Below are 25,489 nucleotides of genomic sequence, written 5' to 3'. Positions count from 1 at the left end.
TATACCTTCTCTTGCCTTACTACCATTCCCCTGACATCTTATAAAATATGGGATATTTCTTTTGGGAGAGAAGTTCAGGACTGTTCTAAAGTTCCCCCAAGTCAGGAAGCCAGGAGCTGCTGTTTGCTTTTGCACCTAGTCCCTCTGTAGCACTGCTGGCAGGGTAAGCTTTGTAGCAGGCCCTGGAGCAGCAAACTAGGGTGAGCAGAACATAATGTTCCTTGAGTGTAAACCACAGCAGCCTGTGGAAAGGGAACATCCAAAGAAAGGGAGGGGCTGGGGCAAGCAGAGGGAGGAAGCAGGCTTGGCTGCAGGTCTCAGAGGCAGTTGTAGTATGTTAACCAGACTCTTCAATCAAACCCAGCAAGCCTTGATTTTTCCTAAACTCCTCTTCCAAAAGTAGCTGTTTTGAAGGAGGGCTTTCGCTGGGCTTGGCCCACCCTCTGTACCAGTAGTCTTTCCTCAGCTCTGAGAAGCATATATATATGCCAAGTTAGCTGCTAGGGCAGCCAAGGAACGGAAGGGACTGGTAAAGTTACTGTACCACTTCCCATAACCAGATTCATTTCTGTACCTGGAGTCTTATGTAGGTCACCAGAGGGATGGCCTAGTCAAAGAGTGAGAAGTTTCTTCCAGAGCTGTTCCTACCTCTCCTCCTATCACAACTTAGCCAAATGCTATCAGCTTCTTGGGCATGCTTTCTAATGTGCTGGCCCTAAAGCACCACAGGGACCCCGTTTCATGCTTGACTGTCTCTGCCCTGGCTTCCAGCACTATTTTTCATTGGGGACTGCAGTAATCCTTTCCCCTTCTGTCCCCACCACATACCTACAAAGGCATGGGAAACAACGATTTGTTCAAAGGAATGCTGGATTCATTACCTCAGCCCAGGATGGGCAGAGACAGTGCAAACTATGCAGAGAATATGGAATGGCTGAGACAAGCCTGAGCCCAGGATCTTTGGCTTTGGGCCTAGGTGAAATAAAGCCTTGGCCTGGAGCTGAGCACCCACTTGGCTAGCCCCAGCTCCCTTCACCACCAAGATGTCTTCTTTCAGAGGAGCAGCCAACTGCCTAACAAAGAGGCTCATACAGCCTCAGTTACTGTGACAATAGATCCTCCAGATCATCTCCCCCTATCCCGCCTAGACACTTTGTGTCCCTTGGAGTAGCAGAAAAAAACCTGCTGCTAGCAAGCATTTGGATTACAGCTTATTTTTCAAGTTTCCATTTCATTTGGAAAAAATTCATTCCAGGTTCCAACTTGCTCTACAGTTTCAACCACAGCCAGCTACCCCCCCCCCAGACCCCCATTCCTCCCTCCTTCCTCACAGAAAAGAAACCTGGACTTGGCCATTAATACTAAAAGGCTTTTCCCCCCAGTGGAAACTGGCCAGGTGTGTGGCCACAGGCAGTTGCAGCACTTGTATTCAAGACATCTGGAAAAATCCCAACACCTAACTCTTATTGGAAGGCTGGGTCTGGGCATGTGATCCCTCTCTTCCCAATCTGGAGACTCACATCCTGCTTGAGCTATCTCACTGAGATGAACATGGCGCTGTGCCAAGGGCCAGGCCAGTCAGTTCAGCCAGAGGGGGCCAGAAACTGCCTTTCCTGGAAAGGAATGCTATATTCAATAGGACTTTAGATTTAAGCACTATTTGGAGAATAGGTTACAGTAGCCATGTGACCTAGTCAATTGTTGGACCATTTTTTATTTTATTTGGGAAAAGGACATGATGGATACTGGCAGTCCATCCTTACCTGATAGTTAAGGAAGTGGTTTCACCTCAGGAAACAAAGTGAAGCTGTCACATAATCATGCCCATTTCTAGAGTGCTTTCCCCACAACAGCCCTGTGAGGTAGGTAAAGTAGTAATATCTCTGCTTTACAGGGAAAGAAACTGAGGCTCAGAAAGGTGAAGCCCTTTGCCTACCCAGGAAGTGCTAAGGATGGAAACTTGGGTCTTCTGACTCCAATTCAGTGCATTTTTCACTTCACCAACAAAACTATGATCTCTCCCAAACTACGCTGCAGTGTGCCCAGCCCTTGTCCTTTCACAAAGAAACCAGGAAAGTAAAAAGGGAAACTGATTTTTGTTGACTTCTATCTCTGAAGAATATCTTGGGGGGAGGTGGCAAGAGGGAAGAAAGTTTTTGGAAGTACAGGCCCTGGCCTCATTTAGAATCTGATGTTCTAAATGAAAGGACATATTAGGGAAGCCCAGAAAACCACTCCTTTGCTCTTCCAAGAGACGTAGATACATGCCTCTGAGGGAGGAGGTAGAATGAGGTGGCAAATAGGAAAACACTCAATCCAGTTTCCTGCCATTAGTTAGGGGAAAAGGTCAGCAACAGTAAGCTGGTCATCTTGCGTATAATTTTCCTAAATGGGGCAGCTAGACCTGGAGTTGGGAGAACCTGGGTTCAAATCTGGTCTCAGATACTTCTTAGCTGTGTGACCTTAAGCAAGTCACTTAACCCTAAATGGCAAGTCCTTATCAATACTTAAGCCTTGATTCTAAGACAGAAGGTAAGAGCTAAAAAAACAAAACAAAACCTTGTTTAAATGCCACCAGCTTTCTTAAAAAGTATCTGTGCCGCCTTTATAATACATTCTATCCTAATAGCTTGCATTTATGTAGCTTCTTATGGTTACAAAGTATTTTCACATACATGATCTCATCTGATCCTCACATCACAGTGCTGTTAGGTAGGTAGTGGAAATATTTATTCCCTGTTTTACAGATGAATTACTTGAGGCAGCAAAGGCAGAACTTGAATCCAGGTCTTCTGACACTAAACCTAGTGTATGACATACCCTATAGCTCTTCTTCCCTCTTTATAGCACCTGACCATTGCACAAGGTAAGCACTTAATAAATATTTACTGAATTCAAGAAAAGGCCTGTGGTTGCCTTAGTTTGACCAAAAGCCAGCATAGGAGCATGGCTGCTAATTATACAATGAATGCTCAGAATCAGGAGCTACCCAGAAGTTTTGGAAAGCCTCTATTCTCAAATGTTTATTTCCCTGGAGTCTATGGTTGAAGAACCATTGAATAAATTCCGAAGCTCTTCGATGGTTTGGCTGTTAATATTAAATAACAGACTCTTGGTCCCCAGGAGATCCTTAAATTAGATAAGAGGGTCATAGACCTAGGACTTCTTGTGATAAGTAAAAGTTTGAGATGGGTTTCTTTATAATAGACTGTAGCTTTCTCCCTCTTTGGTGAAAGGCAGAAACTCTTTTCCTCTTCCCCCACCCACCCCCTTTAATCTTCTACCTCAAAATAAAGGCTCTCAGAGTCTTCCTGGGGTAAGATACCCTGTCACCCTCAGGAGCAGAGATATGAGTACCAGGGCCCAAGAAGTCACCTGTCATCAGCAAGCAAACTAGATGCAGATACAATGATCTGGAGGTTATTTAATTCTCAGGGTTTTTTTTCCCCTTAAAAAGTTAATAGTGGTTCTACTCTTGTAGTATTCTCTTTATTGTTTTGGCCTAAAATCAGTGTAATTGCTCTTGGCAGCTTTGTTGAGATACCTCCCCCTGCCTCCCCCCCAAAAGAAGGAAAATGATGCTGCACTTTTAAAACATAAGCCATTGTTATCTTTATAAAACACAATATCATGCGGCTGCTTGTTTCAGAAATAAATGTCCGTTACAACCGCTTGGGCAGTTTCACAAATGGACCATCCAGCATACAGTCAGAAGCAGGACACTAACACAGGTCAAAGAGAAAACCAAAAGCAAACAAGGACTCTGGGTGTGGGGCCCCAAGGACAGCTCCACCCTCACTGGGCTCAGGGAGGTGTGAAAGTTTAGAAACTGAACTGAAACTAAACCCCAGGAGTGCTCTGAACCCTCTGCCCACCATACCTCTGCTAAGTGCAACAACACCACATACACAAAATAATGTCCTTCAGCATTTTCTTATTGCTGTTCAGCCATTGGACTGTCATTACTCAACAGATTCTCTTTATTTGCACAAAGTTTTCAAGATTCATTTTCAAAGGGGAGAAGAACCCTGCCCCTCATTAGTGCTTCTCCATGAGCCTTGGGGCTCCAGTCATGTGTCCCCATTCTCCCTCTCTTTCTGAAGCAGCTTGAAGCTCAGAGTCGGAAGAGAGTGGAATGGCTGTAGAATACCATTTTGGGTCCTGCGTCAGCCCAGGGAGAAGGCAAGTCCTTAAAAATTGAAGAGATTAAAAGATAAGAGCACCTCCCCAGCTGCCGAGAGCCAAACAGAGCAGAGAGGGTGCAGAATGCCTTGGGTGCCCTCCACACACTTGGCACATCCACTTGATGTCCAAGTTTTTGGGACAAGGTAACCCAGTACTCATCCTGGCACAGATACCAGGTTAATAAATAAAGTACAACTACCCTTGGATGCTATTTCCAAAGCTCCTTTTCTGCTACACAGAGGTAGCTCTCCCCACATCCTGTTGCCATATGGCCCACCCTGCCAGGTCCCAGCTCCAGAAAAAGCCTCCAACAACTCTGTACATAACTATTGGTCCAGGCAAGGAGAAAAAGTATTTCCCAAGCTGCCATCCTCTCTTGGGGAATCCTCATCCCGACCACCAACCCTGCTTCTCTTAACTCCAAGGGTCCTGTGGCATTGATCCCAGGTAGAAGGGTATGCCCCAACTGGCATATCAAGTAAGAATCAATTCAATCCAATCTGGGCAGCCTTTGCAGTGATCAGGAGTATTCCCTTCCCTGTCCTCTGTCTAGGAATTGGCATGATACCGGAACACTCTAGTCAAAACAGTGGAAGGGATGGATCTTTCATCCAGTCTGACCCTGTGCACCCATGAAGGAACAGAAGGCAAGAATTTGTTCTCTCTGCTCCCCTTGCCCACCCAGCCTAAGAAATTTGGCCACCTAAGGCATTGAATTCCAGGCCTCCTCACAGGAGGCTACTCAGAGAAGTGGCCCAGAAAGATAGGCAGCTGCTGGGTAACCAGGACCAGAAGCATACAGGGTGCTCAGTATTACAGCAGGAATAGCACCTTGTGGTGGTTGGGGATGGGCCTAAGGAGAAGCAAAGCCTCCTGCTGTCACCCCAGCTTGGCATGCCTGTTGATTCTGCATTAGCTGAGGCCTTGGGACAGAGACAAAGCTAGAGGATTACATGGACACTCATGCAGCACCAGATGCCAGGTGGACACTACACTATGAGTCAGACCTATAGAAAAAAATGGAATTCCAGGTGCTCAGAAGCAAAGAAGCAATGGCTTCACAATAGGCTTAATTATTGACACTGGGGCTTTACAGAGGCTTGATCTCAAAAGGCATAGAAGCAGAATGGGGGCACTGAGAAAGGTGGGGAAAGCAACAGATAAGTTAAGAGGCTGGCTGGGGCATTCTGGATGCCCCCAAAACCTGGACAAGCAAGCCCATACAGCTGAGAGCTCGATACCAGGACCACCTTCTCATCCTGCACATGGCACCTCACACCAAGTGCAAATCCTAAGGTCAAGTTTATATTTCAAGTCTCAAAGGCTAAAAAAAAAAAAGCACAAGAGCAACAAAGCTGTTTTGTTTTTGTTTGTTGTTTTTTTGTTTTTGTTTTTACCTATGCCCAAGCTGCTCCTCGAACTTTCATTTATTTATTTTACAAATGGCATGTGTAATGCCAACATGTCTAAAAAAGCAATTCAGACCCCAGCTCAAAACTCAACAAGAGGGAGGCAGAGAGAGAAAAGGAGGAACACAAACTGGGCCCTGTGGTTGCCACCTGCCACGGGCATGGATAAATGCTGGTGAATGATTGTACCCTCCCAGGAAAACTGCCCTGAACCCCAACCCCAAGACACATGCGGAGAAAACATGCAAAGCCACTGGTCCTGGGGGAGCTTCACCCAGAGGTATGAATGGACACAAACTAGAGGCAGGGATATGGAGATGGACAGAAGCGGGCAGAGTGTTGACATCACGATATAGGCACTTGTGTAAGGAATGTAGGCTCCTAGGTGAGCTCACCCCCTCCCAGAGCCTCTCCCCACCCTGACATCCACAGCTAGGGGAGAGCCACTGGCTTTCCCAACCATCCAGCTCATGGATGGCAGGGTAGGCGATACTACTGGCTAGGAAGGAAGGGAAAGAAGGAAGGAATGGAAGGAATTACCAAACTGTCCCAATGCCCTATTCCATAACTATTGTTTGTGCTAAGTTTTGCTGATATCTTTGAACAATATGGTCAACAAAAATAAGAGATCGGGGTAGATTATTTTGCATAGCAAATCATGGTCTGGCAACTCTTCTGCTGGGAAGGGGAAAGAGGCAGTTCCAACACCTGCCCACCTTTCCCTGAGCAGACAAGGAGGAGGCTTGGTTTCAAGCCAACTTCCAGTCCTGTGTCTGCTTTACCAGCTACTGAGGCTCTCGGGCCAATGCTTTCCACATGGGCTTCATCTAAGGGTGTGGTCCTCAAGGTCAGTGGTTGTTAAACAACCAAACTAAAGCCCAGTAGAAGAGATGACAGACTAGGCTGCCTAGTATCTAATCCCTTAAAGCGTGAAGAGAAAATTCCCACAATGAGCTGAGGTTCCCTGTCCTCACCAGCTGGGCAAAAATAAGCAGTCCCTATGCTTACCCATGCCAGAGAAAAGGGCCTAACTACTGACACCCTGGACTCCCAGTAGCTCAAAGAGGCCTTGGATAGTCTGGTGCCCATGTTCTCCCCAAAGTGACAGACCAACTGTATCCCTCCTACTCCACCCCAGCCAGACCCCTTTACTGACCGCAGAAAGAGGAAAGCCTATACACACACATGCATACACTTCCCCATCTGCCCCTCACACACAGAACTAAAAGTCTATTTTGTGTAAACAGCAGCGAAAGCAAGCAGCAGAAGCTATCAAAAAGTGTGTTGCAGGCCATGCTGGAGTCAAGAGCCTGAGCTCTGACTAAACACAGAGGAGACAACAGGATCCTCTGGGGCGGGGGCACAAGGGAGTGGTGGACAATGCTCAGAGTGGGGGAGGAAACCAAGAAACAACCGGGCTCCAACCCACCCCCTGCCAACTGGGCAGAACAATGACCCAGGTGCATGATCCTTCTATGGACAGATGAACGGACGGCTCAGTGTGTCTGGAATGTAAACTCAGAGGACATGAGAGTCACCTGCAAGTTTTGGCAACAGACTCAAGATACTGTATAAAAATAACATTTAGTTTTCTCTTTTTTTTCTTCTTTTAGACCTACGTATCTTTTGTTCTAAGATAGCCCAGCAAAGAAATGTTGAAACATGGGAGACTCAACTGTCATGGAGGAAAGGATGCCATTGAATTAACGCTCTGGGAACCTGGGGACAGAGGGGTGGGAGTGGGGAAGAGGGCACGGGTCAGTTATCTCAGCAGCTAAGAAACTTGTCATGTTTGAAAGTGCAAATGTCTTCAATGGATTTTAACCATCTTGAGGTTGTGATCTCAAAGCAATGGGTTCACTCTGTGAATGTCATAATCAACTCCTTCTGATGCAGGCAGCTGGCAGCGTTCACCTACAGGAGGCCCATGAGGCTTGGGGTGTTTCTTCCCTGCTTCCCATATCCCCCTTCTCCCCCTCCCACACACAAAAAAAAGGTACAAAAAGGTTGCAGTTCTGCAGCATTACAGTGAAGGCACTGGTCACCCACCAGTGGGGCAGAAGGAAGACAGGGCTGTGTCAATTCGGACTAAGTGCCATAGTGCCTTACATCTGATGGGGGGTGGGGGTGGGGAGGAAGGTGCCACAGGGGAAAGGTGTGCCGCAGAGGGGAGGGGTGACAACTGGGGGGAGGAGCAACCAAAACTATTGGTGGTAGAATTTCCCTACAAACTGGATTTCAAACCCATTAAAACCTCTACTATCCTAAAATATTGGTTTGGGATTTTTTTTCTTCTTAAATGAATCTATAACCTTTTTGATTAAGGCTCCTAAAAATCCTTCCCTCCTCCTCCTCCCACCCTCTTTTCCAAGCCAACACTTTTCCCTCTAAAAGAAGTGAACCCAAACCTACCAGCTTCTGTCCCTTGAGCCGCAGCTGTAGAGCCGACCTTATGGAGCCCTCCCAGTCACAAGTCTTTAGTATTGCATTTTAAAATGGGCACCTGTGAGCGACGATGCTGCCTCTCTCTTGGTCCACTGGGGTCGGGTCAGATGTGGCAGAGCAAGGGAAGAGTCAGGGGCCTCTGGCTGGTGGTCCCTCTTTACCAGCCCTGTCCCCTAACCCCCCACCCCCTAGTGATGCAGCTTCTGCTCTGCAGTGGGGAAATAAGCTCTCCATCCCCCTCTCCCCCTCCCCCAGCCTGCCCCCATTCCCCTCCCACTCCCCCAAATTCCTCCTCCTTGGGATTCCTTCCATCTGTATGGCTCCTTGGGCTCTGAAAGCTTTCTTCTTTCCAGTGAGGTAACAGCGTTCTGCCTTTCAAGCAAAGTACATGGTGCGCAAAGTGTCCTGGTGAACTTGCACAGCCTTGGCCAGGGCCTGGGGATCCCGTCCATTGCTCTGACCCGATATGTGGCTCCCCTCACCACTAGAAAAAAGAGAGATAGATAAGCTCCCACCCAGAAAGTTAATGAGATGCTCATAGCATCATTCTCCTATGCTGACCTCATGGTATCCCTTCTTCTTCATTTCTAGAGCTACAACTCAGGCAAAGGAGTTCTGGGCACTTAAGTTTTACAGGGCTCAGATATGGGAGAGATGGCTTTCCCTACTTCTCTTCTCCTCCTCTCCTAGTCCTCTCCCCAGGAGTGGGGCAGGGGGCAAGGGCCTAGCACACGTGACTGACATCAGGGAGTCTCACAAAGTGAACAGAACACTGCCGGCCTGTAACAACAGAGAACCTATGCTTTAGGTACAAAGTTATTTCCTGTCTGACTAGGCAAGTCACTCCTCCTTCCTGGGCCCAAGTTTCCTGCTCATTAAAAAGACTTAAGGGGCTAGGCTAGATTGTTTCCTCCAAGTTTGGCTAGTGTATAAACTTAAGAAGTCCTTTCCTCGTGCTGAGATTCTCTTGGTCTTCCTGCTAGCCATCCCTCAAAGAGCACTCTGCCAAGTTCCCAAAACTACCCTTCCATCACTGAGCCAGCCCTTCTCTCCAATCATAGACTTCACCTGTCATGCTCTTTGTCCACCAGGTGATAGCGTGCCCGAAAAGCCACGAGTCGAGCATAGTAGGCAGGTGCTGGGATGGAGACGGAGCGTGTACAGCGCACATAAGTGTGACATAGCTGGTAGGTTAGAATCTGCAGCTCATCTGCTGTGAAACGGTTGTCATCCCAGAGGACATAGTAATGGGATGGTCGGCTCGTGCCCTATAGAGATAGAAGAATGAGATGATCTGTGTGCCACATGGCCCCTGAGACGGGGCACAGGGAAGCAGGAAAGGGCATTGAAAAAAGAAGTAACACTCAGCATATCTCCCTTCCTCAGGGCTAGCAGACACAGAAGTCATAAATAAGCCTGCCCAGAGATAAAAATCCATCACTTCTAAGAAACCTTCATGCGTTAACCCCACTGTATTCAAATCTCATATTAAATTTGTAATTAATGGCAGAGGATTAAAACTGAGTTGTCTCGTCCACAAACATAAGTAGGATAGTAAAACAAATAGTACTAATTAATGAACTTGGGTTTTAATCAATTCTTAGCCCACCCCAACATCATCATCACTTCCACCACTACTACCCCCAAGAGCCTGAAGTCCCCAGGAATCAGCCTCACTACCTGGATACCCGCGTGGCTACATAGGTAGAAGTCAAATTCAAATGGATGAGTGATGTTGGTGTCCACAGTGGTGCCTGCTGGGATATTTCCACTCTTCCCAATCTGTATGGAAGATAAACACAAGTAAGATGTTGTAAGATGAGCTTGCTCCCTACCCCACCTCAAGAGGATCCCATATGCCTCTAAAGGAAGCCAAGGCAATTCTATCGAGAGCTCTTGGCTTATGTAGACTAGGGTCAAGCCTGGGAAGCTGATACAAAGATCCCTGAGGGGCAAAGGCTGAACACCAGGGAGCACAGTGTCTGAGGAGGCTGCAAAGGCTAAGAGAATGTCTGATTTTGATCTCTTCCAAGGCTGAATTATCACTGGATTCCACGCATATGTTATTCCTAGAGGAAACTCTTCTATATGTCCTTAAACACTTCTCCATATGGGAAAAAGCAAACTTTTCATCAGGTGGGCAAGCAGATAATCACTTTGTGTCACACAGAGGAAGGATAGAAAAAGGGGTCAAGGGCTATGTGCATCTTACTCTTTCATTCTTGTCTGCACAGAAAAGGCGTGTGTGGTGGCGCTTCTGGACCACAATATAAGTGATCCCAGGTTGATAATCCTTCTCCAGCTTGATACAGGCATCTCGGATGGCCAATAGCTCATAGTGGAGGATCTGGAGCAACAGAATTAAAGAATGTTTTGACTGCTGTTAACCTTGGGGACGACTTATGTGTTGAGCTCAATTCTTTTATATTGTGAGGAAATGAGACGATATCTCTTTAGGTAGCATAATGGACAGAGTGCTAGACTTGGGAGTCAACCTGACTTCTAATTCTATCTTAGACACCTACTGTGTATTAGTTAACAAATATGGCATGTTAGTTAACCTCCTGTCTCTCAGCTTCAGTTTTCACCTCCGTGAAATGGAGATAATAGCATCTCCCTCCTGGGTGCTTTTGTAAGGATCAAATGAGATACTCTTTGTATAGCAGAAACCTTGGAGTGCTATAGAAATACTAGTGGTAGGTTCAGTGTGGTGGCTCAGTGGATTGAGAGTCAGGCCCAGAGACAGGAGGTCCTGGGTTCAAATCTGGTCTCAGATACTTCCCAGCTGTGTAACCCTGGGCAAGTCACTTAACCCCCATTGCCTAGCCCTTACCACTCTTCTGCCTTGGAACCAATACCCAGTATTGATTCGAAGATGGAAGATGAGGGTTTAAAAGAAAAGAAAAGAAATACTAGTAGTTCTTATTAGCTACACGTATAGCAATAGAAGTAGACAACCTGAATGTTGTCATTTAACATTTAATAAATATCAACTTCTACACGAGGGTCCAAAGCTTGGTGCAAGAAAAATACAATGTTTAGCCAAGCTATAGTCCTTGGTCTTATGGAATTCAAATGACAAAATGACATTTGTACACAGATTGTTCAGTGTGCTTCAAGTGGAAAGAAGTCTGTTACAGGCCAAGGGTCAGTGAAGGTTTGCTTAAAGGGGCATCCAATGAATAATACAGGTAGCATTAGAGAGGGATGGCAAGAGGGCCTTCCAAGCATAAAGAACAGGGTGTCCACAAAGACAAAGAAAGAAAGCACAGAACATGTTTGGGAGACCAAGAAAGGACAAAAGAAGGGATATTCATTCAGTAATGCCGGAGAGGGAAAGTTGGTTTCAGGTATAGAAGATCTTGAATGTCAAGCAAAGCAAAAGCTCAACTTGACAGAAGGAGGCCATCAGCCAATGCTTTCTGGTGACATGACCATATCTATGCAGAAAAGATTATTCCAGGAGTAGGGCAAAAAATGGATTGTAGAGAGGGATGCAGAAAAATGTTAGGAGGCTATTGCAGTAAGTTCAAATAGGTGATAATCGCCAAGTAAAGGTCTGTAACAGACAAGAGTGAAGTCAAAGGGGAAAAAAGGTTTAGGAGGGAAAATAATCAGCTCAATTGTGGATATATTCAGTTTGAGGTATCAGTGGTAAACCAAATGGTGATGTACTTATAGCACAGGAGAGGTGTGACTCAAGAGAAATGGATCTCAGGGTTGTCTCTACAGAGGCAGTAACTGAAACTTTGGAAATTAATGAAATTTCAACTAAGAATGTAGAGAGAAAAAAGAGTCAAAACATCTTTGAGAAAGTCACATTATGGGATTGGGGATGGATGAAAAGCCAATAATGGAGAATGAAAAGGTAAAGTTAAAGGGAAAATAAATGAGGCATGTGTGTGGTGTCTCAGAAACCAAGGGAGGGAAAAGAAGGTATCTGGGGGAAGGACTGGCCAACAACATTAAAAGCTGCAAAGAGGGCAAAACAAATTAAGACTAAGAAGAGACCATTAGGTTTTTCAATTAGGAGTTGGGTGATCTATGAAAGTATATTCAATAGAGCAATGGTGATAGAAGCCAGTTTAGGAGGAGCTGAGGAGAGGATGTGTGTTGAATGAGCAAGCAGACACTTTAGGTTGGTACTTTTTGAATAAGGTTGGTACTGAGGGGAAAGAGAGATGTAGAATAGTAGGAAGATATGCTAGAGGGACCAAAGGAAGGATTTTTGAGGGCTGAGAAGACCTGCTCATGTTTTTTGGTACATAAGAAAATGCCAGATTAAGAGGGAGAAACTGAAGATGTTAGAGAAAAAAAGGATAACTATCAGTGCAGATTCCTGGAGGGAATTAGATAAAGGATACATTAGAAAGAATAGCATTAGTAAGAATTAGGGGTCTCTAATTCTATAAACTTTACAAGAAAGAGAACGAGTGAAGTAAAAAGGGGACAGAGGAAAACTGGGGGAATTCATTCTAAATTTTCTCAACTACGCAAGGTCATCTACTGCAAGTTGAAAGGGGTCAAGGGTGAAAAAAAGTGCAAAAGACAAAATGGGGGATGAGAAAAGAAGGTAATAAGGGAAGAAAAGAAAAAATTTTGAATGGCTATTAAAGCTCAGGTAAGGTTGTATGTCAAATTCATAATGAGTACAATTAGCTTCATTTTGTAATTTTCATAAGCTTACTATTATGCTATGAGATAGACTAGGAAAGAGCCTGAAATTAGAAAAGTAGACAAATGAGGTCATTTGTAGGTAGGTAGGAGCTAGGAGGTAGGAGGTAGACAACCTGGTAGGAGCAGGGAGACCATTGGACTTTTTAAAATTTCTTTTTTTCAAATAAACATAAAAACAATTTTTAATATTCCCTTTTAAAATTTTTGAATTCTAAATTCTTTCCCTTCTTTCCTCTCCTTTCCCCTCACTGTATTAAGCCCCAGTAAAGGAAAATTGTTAAGTTTTAGGACAATAGAATCTATATTCACAAATTCTTGTGCTATACAATTTCTTGAAAATGCAAGTACAATTAGGCAATCATTCTCTTGCATTATGTCTAACTGTATATTCTAATTTCCCCTCTGAAAAAGTTTAGAAAAGGCATTTATACCCCAGAATGAATAAAGATGGGGAATGAAGGAACAAATGGGAGAGGAACAGGTATGAAGAAATTGGTCAGTGGCAAAGGAAATCAAAGTAATTAGGGTTCAGATGAAGAAAGTATCTTGTAAAGGAAAATGACCTGGAAAGATTGAGAAACACTGACTAGTGCTATTAGCTACTCATGATTTTAAGAGTGATGCTTAAGATTACCTCCTAGCTCTAAGAGATAGATGAGAGCCTAGAGATGCAGAATGAGACATACAATTATAGATGCAGGCAATGTGTTGGTTTGTTTTACACAATTATATTAGTGACAAAGGAGAGATTCCATTCAGTGGAAGGGAAAAGGTTATTAGGAAGAAAAAGAGAGGTAAAAATTATTTTTTAAAGAGCACTGGCAAAGCATTTTTTAAAATGCAAGAAAAAAATCCAGATGGAGAAACAGAGAGGGAAATTTTGTTGCTACCTTGTTAAATTCAATATATGCTTTTTAAAAACAAACTATGGGGGACAGCTGGGTAGCTCAGTGGATTGAGATCCAGGCCTAGAAATGGGAGGTTCTGGGTTCAAATCTGACTTCAGACGCTTCCCAACTGTGTGACCCTGGGCAAGTCACTTAACCCCATTGCCTAGCCCTTACTGCTCTTCCGCCTTGGAACCAATTGCTTCCAATTGGCTCTAAGACAGAAGGTAAGGATTAAAAAAACAACAACAATTATATATGCCAGAACTTCACAATTTCATATAAAATCATTATTTTTGTTCTATTGAAATGTTTTCTGTTTGGTGATGATTTTTTAAAAATTAAGAAAAAGAACCAGACTTATCTTTTGCTTTAGAGAAGAATAGAGAGCAACCGGGATAAGATGTAGACAGATTTAGGTTTGTTAAATGAAAAAAATCACCAACAATTAGAACCATGAAAAAGTGTAAAAGCTTGTCTTAGAAGGTAATGGTTATCTCATCAAAAGAGGTTTTCATACTTGAGTCTGGATGACCCCTTTTCCAGGAGGTTTTAATCTTATTTTTAATTAATGTTTATTTGATCCAATGCTTGGCCTGGCACATAGCTGGCATTTAATAAAGAACGGAAAAGATGTATTCATAATGGGAATGGACTAGATACCCTCCAAGGGACACTCCAACTATGAAACTATGTGATCTTATTCATAGGCAATGGGGAATCACTGAAGGCATTTGAATAAGGAAATGATGAAATCAGCACTGTGTATTAAAACTAGAAATCTGGCAGTATCTCTTGACAAAATATTGGAAAGAAAAGGTCCAGAGTGAGGCACTGGCCAGGCAGGGAAAAGGGAGGCACAGATGTTAGATATCTTAAAGGAAAAATCTACTGATAATATCAGTACCTCCCTAATTTAGAATGATACACCAGAAGTCACTAAGTGATACACAACCTCTGATGCAGCAATATTAGAGCAATATTACTCTACCCCTCTTCAAATCTGTCTTCAGAATAAGCTTTACCACTTGGCTTGGCATCACTTGCCAGTCATATTACTGCAGGCTGGGATGGAGGAATTTGAAAGACTTGGATTTTTTTTCCATTTATCATAAATTGGATTTGGATTTGTCTCCACAGTCTTAACCTATGCCTCAGCTTCCTCATCAACAGAGTAGAGATGACTGGAGGTCAGGGAAGAAAAGTTCTTTAAGGACTTTCCAGGAGGTCAGTTCTTTCTTTGTTTTTCCCTTGCTCTGAGGCCTAACCTGGTCTGGATACCTCAAGGTCTCTGCCCCCACCCCCAGGACCCCTCACCTGTGGGAGCTGACCCTCTGGGACACCATCTCGATAGAAGATAATTCGGGTAGGTTTAAATCGGGTGGATTTGTAGAACTGTATGAGTAGCTCCCGCACCATGTAAGATAGATCCTCAATGATTTCCTGCCTGGGTCGTTGGACACGAACTGTTGCACAGTAACGACTTGGGTGAGCATCCATGCTGCCAACCACCTGACAGAGGATGACCAAGAAGTCAGAGAGAACCCAGCTTAGCCCCATTCTTCTCTTCAACCCTCTGTCCAGACTTAAGAAGTCTTGGGAACATGTTTTCAAAGTATGGTATATGGGCTGGCCTCCTCTCATCTGTAACAACCCATGGCTGCTTATAATTTGATTTCTAAACAAGGTCAGGGCTTTCCATGGGCATCAAAAAAGCTGCTAGTTCCCCCAATTACTTTGCCACAATGGAGTTTGATGTGACAAGAGGGAACAGGTAGGAGGGGATCATAAAGAGTGCTACTCTATGTGAAAACTATGAAGAAATTACAGGAAGGATACAACGTGTAGGGATGCAGAAAGAAGGACCTGCAAAAGGCCCTTGCCATTGTGGGCAAGTGAAGGACTATAGGAGAAAGCTAGAGAATGACAAGTTAAGCCTTGCTCCTTCCCTTCCCTGTACTGAGAATGTCATATTTGGAGCAAGAAAATGTTAACTCTGAGGGGCTCTGAAGACTTTCTTCCCCTCAATGAGGCAGTGGGTTTTCAGGGAATGGATGGTTAGAACCAATCCTTCATGTTGGAAATAGACCAAAGGCCTCAAGAAGGGAACTGGAAATCTCTGATTTTCAGAAACCCAGTCCTGAGCTGGGAATTAGGGGACAGACTGTCCCTACCCTAATCCAGTACTTTTCTAGGTAGGAGGAAGGGGAGGGGGCAATCCTGGGAAGGAGACTAACAGAGACTAAGACACTCACCTCTACCAGGAATGACTTTCTCATCCCTCACTCCTTGCTGAGGGTTGTTCAGCTAGTGTTTAGAACAAATGCACCACCTGCTGGCAGTTTCCAAAGCAGGGGAATTCATTCTCACTGATCCCCAGCCCACTTTATCAACCCTGCCCAGTTCCCTGTTCAGTAGGACAGGGAAGGGCACCAAGGAGCATAAATGAAGAAAGAGTTTATATGAACATGTGCATGCATGATTTTGTATGGTGTGAAGGGATTCCCCTCTCCAAGAATGACCTCCCTTAGATGGTTAAGAACTGGTAGGGGGAGGGAAGTCACTGACAACTGGTATGGGAAAAGGGGATCAAAGAGGCTAAGTAGAAGATATCTCAGTGATATGGGAAGTGGGCAGTTGCTAGTGTATTGTCTACATGTGGGGAAGGAGGAGATGTTGCACATGGGAAAGCTAGGGCTGAGAAGGAGTCACTCACAGCTGTGATGGAGGGCTTTTTCCCATCCCCTGCTGGAGGATGAGTGACATCTGCTCCCAGGAATATGACAGGCTGCTGAAAGACAGCTGAGCTAAGGAGGAAGAATATAAAAGTCAGGAATAAAACTCTTTCATTCCCATTCCCCAGCCTGTTCAAATTCCAAGTTCAGTCCATCTCTCCCATGCCCCCCTGCTCATACCGCTGATGAGGGACTAGGATGTTGTTGATTCCTCCAAGTTTGACATTGATTTTGAGACAGAGATTGGACAGAGTCTGGGGAGATGTCTTCACCACATTCTTCACTTGCACACACTGAGTGGCCATGCCCAGGAGCGTGTCCCCTACACGCTTTACCTCCGCTGAAGGCCAAGGAGAGAGTGAGAGAGAAAAGGGAAGAAAGGAAAAGGGATATAAATTCATGTCTCCACCTAGGAAGCCAAGATGCCTACATTCAAGTTGTTGGTATAATTCTTCTATGATGCAGTGATGTGGAAGTGAAACCACTGCAAAGTGCTGCTCCTCTAAGCAAAAACAAAGTAGCTCAATTTTCCTACCAGTAACATAGGCAGTTAACAAAAGAATACGTATGTAGTTCCTTAAAAGACAGCTTTCACATACATAGTTCCTTTTACTACTTAGCTAAGTGACCTTAGACAACCGTTTTCCACTTCTTGGCTTGTTTCCCTTCTAATAAGGGAGTTGGTCTAGGTGGTTTCTAAAGTCTTTGCCAGTTCTAAAAATCTCATTCCACAAATCCAAGTACTTCCTGGGTTCTTTATACATCAGTTATGCTATTTTCTAAACACCCCTTTCTGCTCAGAAAGGTAGCTCTCCTACTATCTAGAAGAAAAGGGTGTGGTGGGTGAGCCAAATCCTAACCAGGGGACACTAATGAAGAGAAGGAAAAAAGAGTTTTGAGAAAGGGGATAGAAATGTCTTGAGTACAAGGTTCCTACAAACTTTGGGGTCATCCTATCCCTGTAACAAAGAGGCATATTTATTGGCTATTTCATTATTTAAAAAGCCAAATACAGACAGATCATCTTGGTAGACTTTTCAATCTCCCACATTTCAGCCAGTAAAAAGTTAACTTTTCTATAAAATAGGAATATTTGTATTCCTACCTCGAAGGGTTAAAAAGTATTTTTTAAAATCAGCCTTAAAGCTCTTTTTAAATATTACTAGAACTATATAACTATATAATAAAAATATAATTGAGATTTTAATAGGTAGAGACTAGGGATGGGGCTACATGTGGAGAGAAGGAAATCCTTCATTGTTTCAGGTAGGACAATCTTAGTGGTATGTATTATAGTCAGAGGGTGATGGCCCAGAATGATATCCTAAGTAGTTCAGCCTTTACTTATGAGGGGCTGAAGAACAAATAAAAGTTTTCAATCAAAGGGGAACACTCTGGTGAGGGGTGGGGTGGAGCAGGGTCAATTGGTGAGCAGAGAACCCGAGAGGCATATAGCTGATTAGAAAACTATTTTGTAATCTGGAGGTATGATGTTAAGGGCCTGGATTAGAATGGGGGCAGAAGGAATGGAAAAGGAAAAGGAGGAATATGAGGGAAATACTTAGATGGAAAAATCAGTAGGATTCAGGCAAATGAGAGGGTTTGTATGGTGAGGGAGAGAAGACAGTAAAAGATGACTGAGGTTTCAAGACAGTGGGACACAGAATGGACAGGAAAAGCCAAGAGTGGTGGTGAGAAGATATTTTAAATCTTAGAATTTTCAGAGGGGCAGATAGCTGGAACATGAAAGGGAAAGGGGGAGGAGAGAGCAAAGAGGAAAAAAAGAGAAGAAAGGAAGAAAAGAGATGAGAAGAAAGGAGAGAGAAGAGGAGAAGAGAGGAGGGGAAAAAGGAGAATGGAGAAAAGAGGGTAGAGAAAGGATAGAGATAGGAGGGGAGGGAGAAATAGGGAGAAAGGAGAGAAGGGAAGGTAAAGAGAAAGAAAGGGAAAAGAAAGGAGAGGGGAGAAGATGGGAGAGTTGAGGAGAAGGCAGAGAAGAAGGGAGAGAGGAGGAGAAGAGAGAGAAGAGGAGAGAGAAGGGGAGAGTAGAGAAGAGAGGTTGAAGTTGGAAATTTTATCTCTATATGCATATATGACAAATATATGCATATATGTGTTAACAGTTTGAATAGAAGTGGCAATTAATACTATGGCAGTGAATGAGATTGCCAAGAGGAAAGAAGAGTGAGATGACAACACTGGAAATGCCCATGTTTAGGGACTGAAACAAGTGGAGTCAAAGAAGGAATGGTCAGAGAGGTAGGAAAAACAGGAGCACAATGGAAAAAGAGGAGAAGCCAAGAGAGGATGGAGAACATCAAAAGCAGATGCTAATGAGGATGAGGCTTGAGAAGATGGCATTTGGTGAGAAGGAAATTCATTGGTGACCTTGCAAAGAGAGTACTCCACCAAGAGGATTTTTAGCAGCTATGAGAAGAGAATGCAGATTTTGGAGTGAAGGCTAAGGAACAGGTGCAGGGATGAAGCAAGGGCTTCAAGTGGGGGACTGAGCATAGATGACTCTTAAGGAAGGTTTGATAGTAAAATGGAGGAGAGCTAGGATGGTCAGGCAAGGCGGAAGTAGGGTTGTGGGAAGGGGTTTTCTTTTAAACTTTTTTTCTTAGTATTGGGGAGACCTAGCATGGTCCCAGGCCCAAGGGATCTGAAGAGGTGGGAAATGACCTCTCCTTCCTCAAATTTCTCACAGCAATTATTTTTTTGTTTTGCCACATTGTAGTTGATAATAACAAAGCTATTTGTTATACATATCTTATCCCCCATTATTAGATGATAAGTTCCTTGAGAACAGGGACTATGTGTCCTGACTCATCTTTGTGTACTCAGAGATGAGTCCAGGGTCTCAGTCGAATAGGCCCTTAACTATTTGTTGATTAACTGATGGAATCGGGGATCAGAGAAAAGAGAGACTGCAGAGCCCCAATGGAGGAAAGGATTGGTAAATGATGCCAATTGAGAGGTAAAGAGGAAGGAAGAGTTTACTCAGCAGACTGGCCATTTGCTGAGAACTGAGACCTGACAGCAACATTCCTAACTTTTTACAGGGCTTTGTCTTGTGTCATGGTAATATGCACTCTCCAGAGTAAGTAAAAGGTCAGCCTAGAGGTGCTCTTCATGAGGAATTTGGGCAGGCTTCTGCCTGTAACCAGAAAGTCAAAAACTAACCCAAGGGAGCAGATCCAGGCAGCTCATCTACCAGCCCTGAGGCTCCACATGTGTCCTGGCTCCCTCCCCACTCTAGTTCACTGAAGCAAAAAATTGAGGGCTCTTTCCCCATGCCCTAACTTTCCTTAATCTCTCAGGGTGGGAGTCCCCTCCAGGGCCTGGATTATGTCCTTACACCTCCCAATCATTGGGGCTGCTCTCTCAATCTCAAAGCCCCTATTTCCATGGCCTTCCCCAGGAGGAGCCGCACCATACACAGGTGTCTTCCCAGGCAGGATAACGATGATGAGCTGCAGCCCCGAGTAGGTGTTCTTGAGATGCCGGAACATGGGCTCCACGCTGTCGGCACCCTGCGCGTATTTGCAGAAACAAGGTTGGCCCTGGATGGGCATCCCTGCATCCTTGGAAATCTTACGGAGCTGGTCTGTGAAGTTCCTGCAGGGCATGGGAAAGAGGGAGGGGGGAGTGGGAGGGAAGCACTAAGAGCCTGGCAGCCTAGAAGAACCACTGAGTGTATCCTCAGGGCTCAGAGCCCCTCTCTTCTGAGGGAAGGTGAGACCTGGTGGCCATTGGGCTGAGATTTCAAAGAATCATCTTCCCCCTCAAACTCCCTAACTAGAGCTTCATTCATTTGGGCTAAGGCTTCAAGAAGCAGTGCAACATAAAAGAAAGAGTTCTGGATTTGGAAAAGGAAGACTGGTATTCAAACTCTGGCTCTGCTCCTTGCTCTTATGTGACCTCGGACAATTCTTTACACCTCTGAGCCTCAGTTTCTTCATCTGTAAAGGAGGGAAATGGAATAGATAATTTCTAAGATCTCTTTCAGTTCTACCTAAACCCATGATCCAAATCTTATGATTACTGTCCAAATTCAAATACCTTGGGGAGGGTTCAGACACTTATGCTGAGATGGCTAACAGGCCAGATGACAGAAATGGAACCTGAAAGTGTGGAAAGGCCAATAAGATGGAACCAAACAGTGATAAACATGAAGCCCTCAAGCTGGGGGAGAGGGGACACGGTAGAATGGACAACAATATACACAGTCACTGAAAAGAGTTCATCAGACAGGTTTTCAGCAGGAGGAGTTTGAGTGACTTCATGTTCTACATAAAGCAAGAGTATAATATGGCTAGTTTAAAAAAAAAAAAGAAGAAAAAACCTAAATAGTTCTTGAGCTGCTTTAATAGATACCTAGTAGAGGCTCTAAAATAAGGAAGCAACAGTTGGGCTGCCTCTCCCAGACAGCCCTCATCTGGGTTGTGTTTCGGAAACACTTTAAGGATGAGTGTGTCCATGAAGGCAAGGACAGAGTAAGCCAGAAACCATGTCATATGAGGGAACAGTTTGAAAGAATAAAGAATGCTGAGGCTAGAGAAGAGAAGACTTTTGGAAGACATGACAGCTGCCTTCTAATATCTGTGATGGCTGGTATGCAAAAAGATTCTGGAGTTGTTCTGAGCCCCAGAGGGCAGAACTAGGATCCAGGGGGAGGGGAAGGAGGGAAGAGTCACGGGAAGGCTGACTTTGGCTCAATCTAAGGAAGAACTTTTTTCAGAAGGGCCCCAGGGGATTGAGGCGGGGCATCCAAGCAGCAGAGGCCCAAGCCCAAACCAGACTGGAATTTAGAGGGTTCTATCAAGAGAGAGAACAATCCTGGAGATGTGTCAGTCATTGGTATACATCAAGTTCTACTCCCTTTCCTTTTCCTAAATAAGATTTGAAGACAGTCTCATCCTAGGCCTGGGCTAGAACTAATCTGCTTCCAAATCACTTCCTGCAAAGTCAGGCTACAACAATCAAGGAATTCCCTCAAGAGATGGGAATGGGGGTGTCTGAGGGAAGCTGCCCCTAAGGACAAGTTTGACCTGAGAAAGGGACATTAAATAAAGAACCTTTCCCCTCCCCTCCCCCACCTTGGCTCTCTTTGTTGGGGGGTAAGGGAGGGGGCTTCTGGGGAACATCTAAACAAGACCCAACCCAGAAACAAAAATCAGTTTCTAGACAAGAGGGGACAAGGCAGAATGCTATGGTTTAGTGGGGCAGAGATCCTAGCCCACCCTGAACTCCTTACTTCAGCACCTCTTCCCGACACTGCTTTTGGGGTGCAAAGCAGGCAATGGCCCAGACTTTGATTTCAATTCCATTGTAGAACTGCTTTCCTCGCATGTCCCATACACCTTGGTTGGGTGTGGCAATGGCTCGGTTCTGAGAACACATGGGTAAAAGACAAACACTGATTACTTACTGCCTGGGGTATCCTAATCAAACCCCAGGATGGGAGGATAAAACCTCAAGGCTGCCATTTCTCCTCCTTCCCCAACCCCATTAAGTAAGCCACATCATTGGAGGGGCCTGTGCTTCCCATCTCCTGTCCCCAAATGTGATCGTGGCTTACTCCCTGGCCCAAGGTCTCTTCTGTTATTAAGTTGGGACCAGATGGACCCTGGTTAGTTCATTGGCTCCTGCCCTAGCTCACCCGTCCACCATACTGCAGGATTGGAGCTGGGAGCACTCGGCCGGTCACTTCTGTCATGTCATCTCTCACTTTGATCCCAAACTCCTGGATGTAGGGATCTAGATTGTAACTGGCATTCTTCATCTGTTCGGAAATTAGGAACAAGGAAAATTACATTTGAGGATGTTATTGGCTTGGAGTATGTATGAAGGAAATTAGGGAAGTCTAACTAAAACCAGGCAGCAGGGCATCAATGAAACTAAAGATTGTGACCTCTCGTCTCCCTTTGAACTAAGGTATTGTGGAGGGTATCTAGACCTGGGGCTTGGGGCACAGAGTGAATTTGTGTGGGAAGGAGCAAGCTAGGGGCAGAGGAGACAAAGAGACCTCAAGCTGAAAAACTAAGACAAATAAGAATGAGTCTCCCGTATTATATTTTGTCAGGCTCACATGGGTCCCTTTGAGGGTAAGAAGCTATACGACACTACAGCCAGGATCCTGGGACCTGACTCCATCTTTACCAGCCCCAGGCAGATTTTCTTTGGAGCAACAGAGTCTAGCAGTCCTCCAGAGAAAGTCCTCTTACCAGGCGGCTGATCTCTTCCTGTCTGTCCGGAGCTGATCTTGCAGTTGCTTTGATCATGGTCGAAGTCTGATTGTCCGTCAGCTTCTTGATACAACGCTGTCCAGCCACAATGTTACAGACCTGGAGAACATGGGCATGCATGTACATATGTGTGCATACACACACACACACAGATCTGGGATCTCTTTCACCTCCAAACTCACATCTCCTCATCCTTTTCTGAGAGTCCCCATAAAAAGTCAAGATCCCTGGCTTTAGACTTGACTGCAACCCTTTATTCAACCCCAAGAAGGAACAGAAAACCAGAATCATGAGCAGTCTAATTTGGCATACAGGTATAGACTTTAAGAAAGCTCTAAGTTTATAAAAATAAAAATTTACACAATAAATGAAGAGATGATTATTTTGTATTACAAAAGGATTTCCTAGAGGATTCCTCTAAATATCTAGCTCCCCTGAAACACTATAGAAGTTGGATTTACATTCGTCTTTGGAGTGCATGATGATGATTAACCATAATTCCCAAACTGACCTCTCTACCTTAGAGGCTTCAGAATGAACTCATCTCAAAAGGGTAGAAGCAGTTTCTGTCTTTTTAGGTCTGCTTTTAACATTCTTATTCTTCTGTGGGACTTCAAGTAGAGAAGTAGACTTAGAGAAATCTGAATCCTGGGTTCAAGTCCCTGTCCCGTCTGACCCTCTTAAGCTATGTGATTGTAGGTCAGTTTGTCCTCTTTCACACTCAGTTACTTTATCCATTGAATGGGAATGCCTTTTAAGGTTTGTACAGAGACCAAGGAGTCAATCTGTGTAAACTCTAGAAGTATTAGGAATCCTAATTCCCTTTAGAGTTCCCTATGGGAAGGAATTGGGAAAGAGTTATTCTTTCTGGTAAAAGGATAGCCCAATAGGATGTGATTCATCCCTTTCTTGAATATATCTGGGCTAACTAGCATATCCATGTCTTAGCAGACTTATATTATAGTTATCTGAGTATGAGAGAGGCAGCTCAGTGGATAGAGAGCTAGGCCTAGAAACAGAAGATCCTGGGTTCAAACCTGGTCTTAGATACTTCCTAAAAACCCAGTAGTTTGGGCCTTACCCCTCTTCTGCCTTGGAACCAATACTTAGTATTACTCATAAAACAGAAGATAAAGGTTTTAAAAATAGCTAATAAGCTCTATGTGTCATTTTTTGGTCTCTTTTTTTGCCTCTAACACCAACCACAGGGCCCTGCATAGAATAGGCATGTAATAAATTCTCGCTGGGTAGAGCAAGGGTTTCTGATGATGTCCTCCTACTACAGGTTCCTTTCCTACTATACTGGGCTTAATGAGTCTGTACTCCCTGGGCTCAAACACTGATGGAAGGATGAAGGTAGAAAATGAGAAATAACATAGCCCCGGCGTTTGATAAGAGAAAGCAATGGAAATTCGTCAACCAGAGATTAATCATTTCCTATAAAATAATCCACAGTGATTAATCCACATCTAGCTAATCAGGAAGGCAGGGAATATTTGAGACTAGAGAGTCCACTAAGACAGCATTGCTGACAACAGGTAAATTCTGCCAAAGAATGGGCACCAGGCTACTGGTTCAAATAGGGAGAAATCATGAAGAAAATTAATAAATCAAATTTCTGTTTATATTCTTAAGGTTCTGGCCAAAAAGCCAAGCATTCCTGAATCATGACAAATTACAATAGGTTTATGGTAGACAAAGTATCTTCCCGTCGATTATCTCATTTGATCCCCAGGATCACCCCATAAGAGAGAACAGAGGAAACCACAGCTTAAAGACCTACAAAGTGTTGTGCTCACACCAAGCCTGGGAGACCCATAATTCATGTACTGTTATCTTCCTTGAATAGGGGAGGAAAGTGAGGTTTAGAGACACTGTCATTGTCCAAGGACACCCAAAAAGTGAGTGTCAGTATAGGGAACCTAGTGTCAATACTTGAACCTAGGTCTTTGGACTCCAGTGATTCTACAATACAACACTGCTTGTGAGGTGCTAGTATTATTTAGCTTCCTGGTATGGAAATCAAAAAAGTTTCACTTATAATGGGCAGAAACAAGCAGTCAAAGTCAACAAGTCAAAGCTGGCAAAGAGAAGGCAGAAGCTTTCAAAGGATATTCTTTGGAAGTAACAGCATAAACAGAAACAGAATTTACTTGGTAATCTTTATTCCCTAGGGGCAACATTGACTTTCTATATTCCCTAAAATTCTATTTTTCCAGAATTTCTAAGAGCTCATGTCACTGTGCTCCCTAATTATTTCTATCCCAGTTTCACCCATTTTTCAGTGAATATAGCCCCTAAGCACTTCCTATTCTTCTTGGTTCCTTTCCTATTATTTCTGGATCTCACTCCCTGCTGTGTTTCTGTCTTCTCAGAGGATCACTAGATTTCCACTTTGGAAGTGCCCTCAGAACCCATCATTCCCCTCCCTTTGGCAAAGGACTGCATTATCCTTTTACAGATCTCACAGTTTTTTCCACAGTGGCAAGAAAAAAGCCTGGGATACTCAAGGGAGCTTCTCCAGACTCTTACTGGAAGATCCAGTAAAGAAAAGCACATGGGACTTTTTGATCCAGGGGGTTAGAACAAGGACATAGTCACTCATTTCTCTTTGTAGACCTTTAAGGAAGGTAAAGCAGGGGGGGTGGCACTGAGGAAGATAGCTCACTTTTGTTTACATATTGAGTACTAGCTGTAAAGGACAAATGTTTTTCTTTTGTAAGTAATTTTTAGAGATTTGTCATTTAGAGCAAGATGTTATTTTCACTTGTGGCCCAAACATTTTCCAAAAGGAATATGTCTTATCTTTCAGTAAAAGCCATTGGGAAAACTGAATTTGGTTTACATGTTAACATTTTGGGAGCATCTCTTCTAAGAGTAAGGTACACCTGTATGGCCAAATG

General features: G+C 44.2%; 1 protein-coding gene across 1 annotated transcript in view; it reads right to left on the bottom strand.

Annotated features, from left to right (window-relative positions):
• Positions 1-3,587: 3,587 nt before the first annotated feature.
• LOC100024209 (protein argonaute-1) overlaps positions 3,588-25,489 on the bottom strand; it is a 34,350-nt gene continuing 12,448 nt past the window's right edge. Inside the window, exons 9-19 of the mRNA XM_001364162.4 lie at positions 22,566-22,685; positions 22,001-22,123; positions 21,596-21,729; positions 19,772-19,956; positions 16,519-16,678; positions 16,320-16,410; positions 14,921-15,115; positions 10,252-10,386; positions 9,720-9,821; positions 9,108-9,307; positions 3,588-8,523 (exon numbers count right to left, since the gene is read on the bottom strand). Of these exons, the coding sequence (XP_001364199.1) occupies positions 8,415-8,523; positions 9,108-9,307; positions 9,720-9,821; positions 10,252-10,386; positions 14,921-15,115; positions 16,320-16,410; positions 16,519-16,678; positions 19,772-19,956; positions 21,596-21,729; positions 22,001-22,123; positions 22,566-22,685 (1,554 nt within the window). The 3' untranslated portion in view covers positions 3,588-8,414. The remainder of the gene's footprint in view (positions 8,524-9,107; positions 9,308-9,719; positions 9,822-10,251; positions 10,387-14,920; positions 15,116-16,319; positions 16,411-16,518; positions 16,679-19,771; positions 19,957-21,595; positions 21,730-22,000; positions 22,124-22,565; positions 22,686-25,489) is intronic.

Source organism: Monodelphis domestica, chromosome 4 (genome assembly GCF_027887165.1).
Source record: "Monodelphis domestica isolate mMonDom1 chromosome 4, mMonDom1.pri, whole genome shotgun sequence".
Taxonomy (NCBI): Eukaryota; Metazoa; Chordata; class Mammalia; order Didelphimorphia; family Didelphidae; genus Monodelphis; species Monodelphis domestica.
This window is presented reverse-complemented; position numbering and strand designations above follow the sequence as displayed.